An 11170-nucleotide genomic window follows, 5' to 3' on the forward strand; every position below is an offset into this window, starting at 1 on the left:
CTACTTGTCAAAACTACAAAGAAGGTTATCAACACAACGATATAAACTCAGTTAAAGCAAGCAGTAAATCTCAACCTAAAAAATGACTACCTTCCAACTTTACAGCCTCTTCACCTATAAATTGTGACCAGTTAGAATTTGAGCTAAGAAACCACCCCGACAGAAACTTTGTTAGCTTACTGTGTAACAGTGTTAGATATGGTTTTGATATGTTAGTTTCTGACATTAATATTTCTACTTATGAATGTAAAAATGCTTTGTCAGCAAGGAAAGATCCAGATTCAGTTACTGCTCTAATTCAAGATGAATTGGTTAAAGGCTTCATTCAGGGACCTTTTTTACACCCCCCTTTTTCTGTTTATAGGGTTAGTCCAATCGGAATAGCAGTACATAAATATTCTTTTAAGAAAAGACTTATATTGGATCTTTCCTCGCCTCACAACAGCTGTGATCATGATAGTGTGAATGATTTGATAGACAAAGATTTATGTTCACTTAGTTACATTAAAGTTGACGATGCAATCAATGCAATTCAAGATTATGGTGTTAATAGCATTTGTTGTAAGGTAGATGTCTGCGATGCGTTTAAACAATTAGGTATTTTACCTTCCCAATGGCATTTATTTTGTTTTAAATGGCATAATTTTTATTATCATTATGTAAGACTTCCTTTTGGTTGTCGATCTAGTCCTAAGTTATTCGATATGTTGTCAAGAAGTATATGTTGGATAGCCAAACATAATTATAACATTAATGTAATTTTTCATCTTTTAGATGATTTTTTGACAGTTGATAGGCCTACTGATTGTGGAGAAAGAACAATGGCTTTACTTTCTTTAATTTTCAACAAATTAAGTATTCCTTTATCAAAGAAAAAGACTGTTGGTCCTTCTTGTGTATTAGAATATTTAGGCATTGTATTAGACACTGTAAATATGCAAGCTAGATTGCCTCAAGACAAAGTAAAAAGAATTACAGATTTTATAACTTTAATTTTAAGTAAAAAGTCCTGTACTAGGAAAGAACTTGAACAGTTGCTTGGACATTTAAATTTTGCAACTAGAGTTATTCTTCCAGGACGCTCTTTTGTTAGTTATTTGTACAAGTTAATGTCATCTGTCAAAGAGAGTTTTTATCATGTTCATTTAAACAAAGAGTGCAAAGCTGATTTATATATGTGGTTATCTTTTTTGAAAAATTGGAATGGTATCAATTTCTTTTATGAAAAGACTTTAACTAGAGCAGCAGATATGATGCTTTATACAGACGCGTCCTCTTTAATAGGATTTGGTGGATATTACCAGCATAAATGGTTTTGTGACCGTTGGCCCGACAATTTACCATGCAAATCTGACTTTGCCGCTTCAATGGCCTTCTTGGAACTTTATCCTATAGTTGTTGCAGCTGTTCTATGGGGTAAGGAGTGGTGTGGAAAAAGGATTCTCTTTTATTGTGACAATTTAGCAACAGTCCACATTATTGCTAAAGGTCGATCGAAAGAAACAAACATTATGAAATTAATGCGTAAACTTACAATGTGTGCTGCAACTTATAACTTTGCTGTTTATAGTGAACATTTACCGGGCAAATCTAATGTAATTGCTGATGCATTGTCTCGTTTACAGATGAACAAGTTCAGACTTTTAGCGCCTCTAGCAGAAGCAACAGCCACTCCTTGCCCACAGCTTTCAGACATTCTCTGGACAGCTCAGTAGAGACATTATGGAAGTATTCTGTAGCAGACAGTACAAGATCGCATTACACTACAGGTTTTGACTTATATAAGAAGTTCTCCTTACTACAGGGGTCATTCTGGACTTCAAATGAAATGCCGCCGGTTTCAGAAACTTTGTTAATGAGATTTGTTGCCTTTTGCGATGAACATAAAAGCTTAAAATATAGTACTATTAAACTGTATTTATGTGGTATAAGATATTATTACTTGCAATATGCAGGATTTAGTCCTTTAGAACAATATGGCAAGCCATTATTATGTTTACAATCTATTTTAAATGGTTTAAAAAAGAAGCAGAAAGGTTGTGTAAAAAGGCCTAGATTGCCAATTACTATGTCTTTGTTGTATAAAATGGTTATGCTATTGAGAAACAATTTTTTCAGTCTTTTTAACAATGTTCTGTTAGAAGCAGCTTGTGTTGTAGCTTTTTTTGCTTTTTTGCGTTGTGGAGAGTTCACTATACTTAGCAACTTTGATTCGGAAACACATTTGTGTGTTGGTGATTTAGCAATTTTTGAAGATCACATTTTATTACATTTGAAAAAATCAAAAACAGATCCTTTCAGACAAGGTGTCACTATACCCTTATACAAAAGTGGACACACTGTTTGTCCTTGCTTTGCTATTAAAAATTATTTATCTCTTCGAAAGAAAATGTCAAGTATTACATCTGATGCCCTGTTTGTCTCTGATGATGGCAATCCTTTAAGTAGACAATTTTTTATTAAACATGTCAAAATTGTTTTAAAAAATTTAGGCCTTGAAAGCAAAAATTATAATGGGCATTCTTTCAGAATTGGAGCAGCAACAACAGCACAGGAAGTAAGATTAGAAGACCACTTAATTAAAACTTTAGGCAGGTGGTCATCAGATTGTTATACTAGGTATATTCATACCAGCCCTAAAGTAATTCAACAAGCTCAAAATCAGTTAGTTTCATCAATTTCCTTGTCTTAAACTTTTGTACTGGCAATAAAAGGAGAATTAAACTTGGGGCTACAGCTGCTTCGCATCTGTATTTGGACTTTTCGATAAAATTGTATACTTTTATCATCAAATTTTATCTTATCTCCCAAGTTTTCTGTATATATTAATTTTCATTTATATGTTAAAAGGGGGATAACTCTTAATGTTTATTATGTGAATGCAGCTGTTAGTCCCCAGTTTTTCCAATGTAATTTCTATTTTCATATTATATATTAGTTTTAATAAATAGTTTTATTAGCACTGGATCTTTATTTAGTCTGAGGATAATTATATTCCACATTGAAAAACAACACATAGAGTTACTTATCACAATATTGGATATCAAAAGAGATGCAAGGTGTACATCAGTGAGATAGTTCTGTCTTGGAAACTTAAGACTTAAGGTCAAATACAGTCTTCAACAATAATGTTATTTCCATCTCTGTCTACTTTAAGGATGAATATAAATTAACAATTATTTGGATAATTGATGTTTATATAAAGGATTAACTTAGTTTTAGTCAAAGATAGGTTTTCCCCATTTATACCTCTTTATCATGTTAGCCTCATTTTCAAATTATTTGGGGATATACGTCATCTATATTGCTGCTCTTGGATCAATAGCAGTGCCCCTTTTGTCATCAGATATTTTCATTACATTTTGATTGGATTTTCATATTTTAAATTTCCGCCACCATCCCCACCTCTCTCTTTTTGTTGCCAGTGCCTCTGGGGACTATTTAGTAGTCATTACTATTGTTGTATATACATGAACGTATACCTGTAATTTTATGACCTTAATTTTTGTATCATTTTTTGTTTTTTGTTTTGTTTATACTGATGTATGATTTTCTTTTATTCTCTACTCATGCTGACGTATGAGTTTCTTTTATACTACTCAAGCTGTCGTTTGGGTTTCTTTTATATTTACTCATGCTTACGTATGAGCTCTTATTTACTTTTCATGCTGACGTATGATTTTCTTTTTACTTTCTCATACTGACGTATGAGGTCTTAATTTGTACCCATGCTGACGTATGGGTTGCGTTAATACTACTCGTGCTAACGTATAATTTTCCTTTTTTTCACTACTCATGCTGACGTATGAGTTTCTTTTATACTACTCAAGCTGATGTTTGGGTTTCTTTTATATTTTCTCATGCTTACGTATGAGCTCTTATTTACTTTTCATGCTGACGTATGATTTTCTTTTTACTTTCTCATGCTGACGTATGAGGTCTTAATTTGTACCCATGCTGACGTATGGGTTGCATTTTTACTACTCATGCTGACGTATGAGTTTCTTTTACATCTTCTCATACTTACGTATGAGTTTTTTAAATCTCTCTACTCATGCTGACGTATGAGTTTCTTTAATTTTCATCATGCATGATGTTAGATCTTTTCTATACTCATGCCGATGTATGAGCTTTAACTCTGTACTCATGCTGTCCAGAACGCTTTGGATCATTGACCTCTGTTTTGATGGTGAAAGACGTGTTGCTCAGTCTTTAGTTGTTTATGCATTGTACTGCAGATTTTGTTTGTCTTTTTAACGTTGTCCGGGTTGGTTTTTTCCACCAATTATAGTGGCTTCAACTTATAATACTTTAATGTCTCGTTTGTATCTTCCTTTTAAAAAAAATGTTAAAGATATCGGGAAAAAAACGATTAAAACATTTCTGAGAATATTGGATCTGATAAATAAACAGCGGTATTTATGAATAAGACTAAAAAAGTGAATTATCCGAACTTACAATCTAATGCCCCAAAAAGTTGAGTTTATATTTTTTTTTGTGTGTGAAGCAGTTTAAAACAACATGTTCCCTGACGAGCATTTTGGATCCGTTACAATGAATGAACACACATAATTCCCCTAGGAAACAATGAACCATTTTAAGGGAAACGTTAAACAATTTACAGTAATCTTCTATAAGTCATTCTGCTATTTATAGTTTAATACTCATTAGCTGGGGATAATGCCTTTTTCAGAAAAAGTAGAGATACTTAATATTTTTACAAACACTGAATGTTCTATATATCCTGTCAATTCTCTTTGAAAATATAGAAGTTTCTCTTGATTTTTTTTAAACATGTAACTGATTGTATTTTTCATTTCAAATTGCCTGTATTTGTTTGTGTTTCTGGTATGTGGTTTCTCCGAAAAATAAAACGGTAGAGGTCGTGAATATTACGTTATTTAAAATATTTGTATAAAAACACAGTATAATCTATGTATAGAACAATTTCTTTGCGTTGTAAACTCGTGAAATTGGTTGATAAATTCTTAAAGTTTGACATTACCAGTTTTGTTTTTACTTCCCCCATTATTAAAAAAAAATCAGATTTTAACACAGTCATAGAACTTAGAACTTCATTTTGTAATCTGATTGCTTACAAAATTGCAATACTGGTTCAAGACTTGAAATTTTGTGATTTAAATTTAATAGCTTACTTTTAAATATAATTCATATTTATTTTGTAATGAATGATAGTGTTTGTGTTGGGAACATATAAATAACCAGATTTTTAAAGAGTAGATATCAAAATATTTGTAAAAAGATTTTGTAGTTTTTAAAAGTTAATGGGATTTAAAACAAGTGATTTATTTTATCTCTTTAGACTATAATTGACAAAAATTACCTTAATTCTTACAAAAAATATTTCTGTTGTGTATATATTTGATTTAGTTTAAGTTATTTATAGAGAGTTATTCTTTTCTGAAAATGTTGTTTTAAGCTTTGCAGAAGGCAAAGATTTCACTACCATCTCAACAAAATCAACTTGTGGTCAATATTATGAAAAGTTGTTTAGTTACGCTGATTTTTGTTTACAGTTGTTCCACTCTGTTGTGACAAATGTTTTGTTTTTTTGTTACCACTGACATATAGTCTCGTTTTCAAAAACCAAACAAAACCGTGCTGTTGAACGTTTCAACTTTTCGAATTTTTTAATATCAATAAAGTCAAAAATACTTATAAAGTATTCAATACAAACAGTATTGGATGTCTTCTTAACATCTTAATCTCAAATGTCAAGTATTTATCTATAATAGAGTCTTCTATCTATTCCAATATTTAGAACTTACATTTTCTGTTTATAATATTGTACCAAATAAAACACAATTGTTCTATGGCAAAGTATGTTGTTCAGTAAGTGATACAAATTGTTTATTCACGGTTCTCCTCCGTTTGACAAATCGAACTGACGGTTTTCCAATAAGTGTCACACAACATAAGGGCTTATATTCAGAATATAAGGAACTTACTTTAAAAAGAAAATAAAACGGTTATAACTGTCCTTTCCTACGACTCGGTTACACCTTACCGGATAGCACGAACGGACGCCTAACGGATGAAAATTGAAGTTGTCCATTGACAAAAATGTTATCCGTTGGGAGTCCGTTGATGTACTGACCGAATAAAACGGACGTGTGACGGATGCATAACGGACACACACCGGATATGCAACGTACGAGTACCACATAAAACGGACACCTAACGGAAGTGTACCGGATAAAACGGATGACCAAGATATACGGAAAAATCAAAGGCGACAATACTAATACATGTAAATCGCATAAATATTCAAAATGTTTCTGTGTAACTGGTTTTGGTTTATTCATCAATATTCCGCCAAAGGGCTGTGTCTGGCCTGAATAAGAACTGCTTGATTGTGAAGACGTGCCTATACTCTAAGATCGATTATAAATAATAATAAAAATTTATGAACATTAAGAAATCTGACATACCAATAATTGGCATTTCTGACGCGAAATTTTCAATTGGCATTTATCCGTTTCAGATCCGTTCATCATCCGTTTTTTTCCGTTATACGTTCGGTAGAAGTCCGTTTCTCATCCGTCCAACATCCGTTTTATCCTTTAAACGTCCGGTAGAAGTCCGTTGGTGAATTTATCTTCCAGACCTCCAACGGATGAATAACGGACAAGTGACGGATACAAAACGGAAACGAAACGGACGAGTACCGTACATTACAGACGCCCAACGGACGTTCAACGGACATTTTATCCGTTGGACGTCCGTTCAAAGTTTTGAACATGCTCATAATTTTCCAACGGACATAACTGACGTCGACGGATAAAACGTACGCTGAATTGACATGCAATGGATATGGACGGACGTCTAACGGATGAGAAAGGACGTCTAACGGACATGAACAAACTGAAAAAAAGTTATCCGTTAGGCGTCCGTTCGAGCTATCCGGTTAGGTGTGAAAAAAAGAGTGACGAAAGATACCATAGGGACAGTCAAACTCATAATTCTAAAACAAACTGACAACGCCATGGCTTAAAAGGAAAAAAAGACAAACAGAAAAACAATAGTACACAAGACACAATAGTTGATCGCGGCTCTAGATTTATATATTTGAGTTTTACACGGGAAAACTCCACATTAAAATGCACGACTAAAGGGACGATTTTTCGTTCCCTAATGTTAATTTTCCCTTTTTTGAATAGCGATGTTCCTTTGGCACCAATTTAAAATTTACATTGTTCATATTTCACAGTTAGTTCGCTATGCCCGTGTCGGTTTTTTGTTTTTACAAACGTAATTTATGTATTACTGGTAAATTATTAAGTCAAAGATTTCGTTGCCACAAATTACTTAAAATATTTACTTGTTTAGTTGCCAGCTGAAGGACGCCTCCGGGTGCGGGAATTTCTTGCTACATTGAAGACCTGTTGGTGACCTTCTGCTGTAGTTTTTTTGTTTTTTTCTTTGGTCGGGTTGTTGTCTCTTTGACACATTCCTCATTTCCATTCTCAATTTTATTTACTAAATTCTTCCATAGAAATAAAGATTTGGTTTTAAAGTTTGGTTGTATCTGTAAACGACTTATTTCAATTGAGATAGCACATCCTCGTTTTTACGGACATGTTATTTACCGTGCCCGAAAATTTAGAAACGATCCTGGTAAACTTATCGTTCCTTTAAGTAAACATATTATAAAAGATTACTGACAGATTGTTCAACTGATGTATTTAACTGACAGATTGATCAAGAGATACTCTTTACTGACGAATTGTTCAACTGATGCTTTTTACTTTTTTTACCCGGCCCAGTCAAGTGAAGTAAATCTAGTAATATCTGTTACTGAGGCTTGTAAAATGTCACTAGTGTCTGAGCAGAAAGTTGACAGGGGTATGTCAAAGAACGTCTTGTCCTTTTTCAAATTTCCTTTTTCGGAATATACCAAGATCGTGTTGATGAATAATACACGATGGTCTTGAAGTATGGGTTGAAGGTACTGACGTCGTGTATCAAATTAATAACGTGTTATGATATTCTTTTTTTTGTCTTTATACATTTTTACTTTTACTGTTAATCTAATTTTGGTAAATCCCTTTGACTAGGCTCGGTATTTATGCATCCCGTTATCGTATTATTTTGCTAAATATTTGTGTTTTTGTCTTTCGTTTTTACTTGTGTGCTGTCTATATGGCTTTTGTTTGTTTTTATACTGATTAAGAATATAATACAATGTTGATTGCTGTACCCATATTTTTTTTATGTTTACCTAGTATGTGTTTGCTTGTGCACGTATCATTGATAATATAATGGAATTATATGCGACGGTCATACAATTGAGAGGTTTAGCTAGTGATAAAACTATGTTTCATGCACCATTTTGTCAGAAGAAAATGCATGGATTAAGTCAGGAATATGACAGTTGTAAATAATGGCAATAGTAGTTTGCCGTTTTTCAATAATCATAAATCGATTTAAATGAAACCAATTGCGAGAACAAACCAAAACTGAGTTTAACACATCAGCTATAAGAGGTAAAAATATAAACAACTGATACACCGAACTGTTGTAAAAAAAAACACCAACATACACAGAAAGAGACTCTTTGCTAATAACTGCCATATTACTGACATGGTTCAGGACATTTTAAGAAAAAAACTCTTGGGTTGAAACTGGTTTTGTGACTAGCTTAACCTCTCGCTTATATGGCAATATTTAAAATACTGCAAAAATGATATAACTAGACAGGGAAACAGTAGAAATAAATACAAGGACATTTGAGACAGAGATATACATGAATTACACTACATTCCAAACCACAGACATCTTTAATACTAGCCTGCCCATTTCATTCTTTAATAGCAATTATTGCATCATAAAGGTTCAGCAAATAACAGTATTCTCCGCATGACCGAAACCAATTAAAAAAGGAATAACTTTAAATGAGTATATCACCAACAAAAATATGCACTATAATCAGTTTATAAATCTGTAAGAAAATGATAGCAGTGTTATGATTTAGTTGGGTCATGGATGTAGTGTTTGGAATTTCAATTTGGTGTGCGTTTTTGTTGTCGTTGCACTTTTTTCTTGGCATTGTTGGTTTTATTTCGACTTTTGAGTTTTGAATATTCTCTTGATATTTTACGCCTCTATTCATAATTCATGTAACTACAATCATATTTTCGTTTCCTTCATTGCCACATTTCCAAATGAGACTAATAACTAAATTGTATTTTCCGTGAGCAACACAACGAGTACGATAGTGGAAGCAGATCTTTGACTTTCTCCGCCAGAACACAGATTATTGACCTTTGTTTTGATGGTTGAGTACGTGTTGTTCCATCTTTAGTTGTTTCTGTTTTGTACAACAAACTCAATAAGTTTGTATAGTCGTTTGTTTTAAATAATAAATGTATCAAAAGAAACGATTAACACATTTCTAGAAAAAAAAAGATAATAAAATTTTCTACAAACTGTAAATGTATTATGTCATGTCGATTACCTTTGAAACTAATGGTTTCTGAGGGATTTTTTTTTACATGGAACTGTTTTTCATTATAAATTGTCTGAATTCGTTTGTGGCTATAGTACTGTGTTTCTTCTAAAACAAGGTCAAGACACAGCAGAGGTCTTGAATATTACATTACTTAAAATATTTGTATAAATACAAAGTACAATTTATTCATGAAACAAGGTCTTCGCGTTTAAATTGGTTCAGTTGGGTGATATAGTCTAACTTTTGACTTTGTCTGTTTTGTTTTACCTTGTCATGTTTGTTTGACCTTGTCAGGTTAGTTTGACCTGGTCAGGTTTGTTTGCCCTTGTCACGTTCGGTTGACCTTGTCATGTTTATTTTTACTTCCCCCGTTTCTAAATATTAGACTTTTACTCCAGTTCAGAACTTAAAACTTTCGTTATGCAATCTGATAAATTTTATATATGCGAACTTAATGATAGGAATACTCGTACAAGACTCGGATAATATCGAACATTATGACTTAGATGCTGAGAATCAAATGAAACTGGTACCCAAACTTCTTCAATGCTTTATGAGAAGCCTTATTAGGCAATTCCCCATGCAAAATCAATACAGATGGGGTGAAAGGAACTAAGCTCCGTGTTGAAGGTGGCACTGTTACTTTGAGATAAAGAACAGCAATAGTCCATGTACTGATTGTGTGCCATATCATTTGTTTGTTTATTTAGATATGTAAAATTATTTATGAACCTTTGCTATGATTGGATTGTCAATTGTCAAACTTAAGGGTAAAAAATATTGAGATTTAAATATTAATAGCTAACTTTTAAATATAATTCATATTCATTTTGTAATGAATAAAATTGTTTGTGTTGGGAAAACATAACCAGAATTTTACAAAATAGATATAAAAATATTTGTAAAAGAATTATATATATTTTGAAGTTAATTGGATTTAAAAGTGTTTCAAAAACATGTGATTTATTTTATCTCTTTAGTCTATTATTGACAAAAAAATACCTTAATTCTTGAAAACAATATTTCTGTTGTTTAGATTTGATTATTTTAAAGATATGTAAAGAGGGTAATTATTTTCTGTTAAATGAAATCTCAAGCTTTGCAGAAGAGATAATTTCACTTCAACCTCAGCAAATTCAACTTTTTATCAATATTATGAAAAGTCGGTTAGCAACGATGACCTGTGAACGGTTGTTTCAATCTGTTGAGACGAATGTTTTGTTTATTGTTACCACTGACTATATACATGTAGTCTCGTTTGCAAAACCAACAAAATTGTGCTGTTGAACTTTTGAACTTTTCGAATTTAAATATCAATAAAGTCAAATACTTATAAATATACAAAACAAACTGTAAATGATATCTACTGTAAATCTTAATCCCGAATGTCAAGAATGAATCTTTGGATACTGTCTTCTATCTGTTCCAACATTTTGAACTACCCTTTTCTGTCAATGATAATGTACCAAATAAAACACAATTGATGTTTTATGGCAAAGTTTGTTGGTTAGTAAGTGATACGTACTTAGTTACAGCTCTAATCTACTAACTAATTCTCTTTTTTTGGTAAAACAAATATTTAAATATAAGAAAGATTAAATGGAAAAAACATCACTTCATATTGCTGGTTGGAATATCAATGGGTATAAATCAAAAGATTTTATTAAGTTTGAAGACCCTGAGTTTGTTAGTCTGGTC

The 11170-nt window shown here is 32.2% G+C and overlaps 1 protein-coding gene across 1 annotated transcript; it reads left to right on the forward strand.

Annotated features, from left to right (window-relative positions):
- The first annotated feature begins 209 nt into the window (after positions 1–209).
- Positions 210–1715, forward strand: LOC134684921 (uncharacterized). The gene has a single exon (XM_063544239.1). The coding sequence runs from the start codon at positions 210–212 to the stop codon at positions 1713–1715; it is 1506 nt and encodes a 501-aa protein (XP_063400309.1).
- Positions 1716–11170: the final 9455 nt, after the last annotated feature.

This window comes from Mytilus trossulus, chromosome 9 (genome assembly GCF_036588685.1).
Source record: "Mytilus trossulus isolate FHL-02 chromosome 9, PNRI_Mtr1.1.1.hap1, whole genome shotgun sequence".
Classification (NCBI taxonomy): Eukaryota; Metazoa; Mollusca; class Bivalvia; order Mytilida; family Mytilidae; genus Mytilus; species Mytilus trossulus.

Coding starts and splice junctions, on each gene's coding strand:
- LOC134684921 (XM_063544239.1), top strand. CDS start 210: ATGTTAGTTTCTGACATTAATATTTCTACTTATGAATGTAAAAATGCT.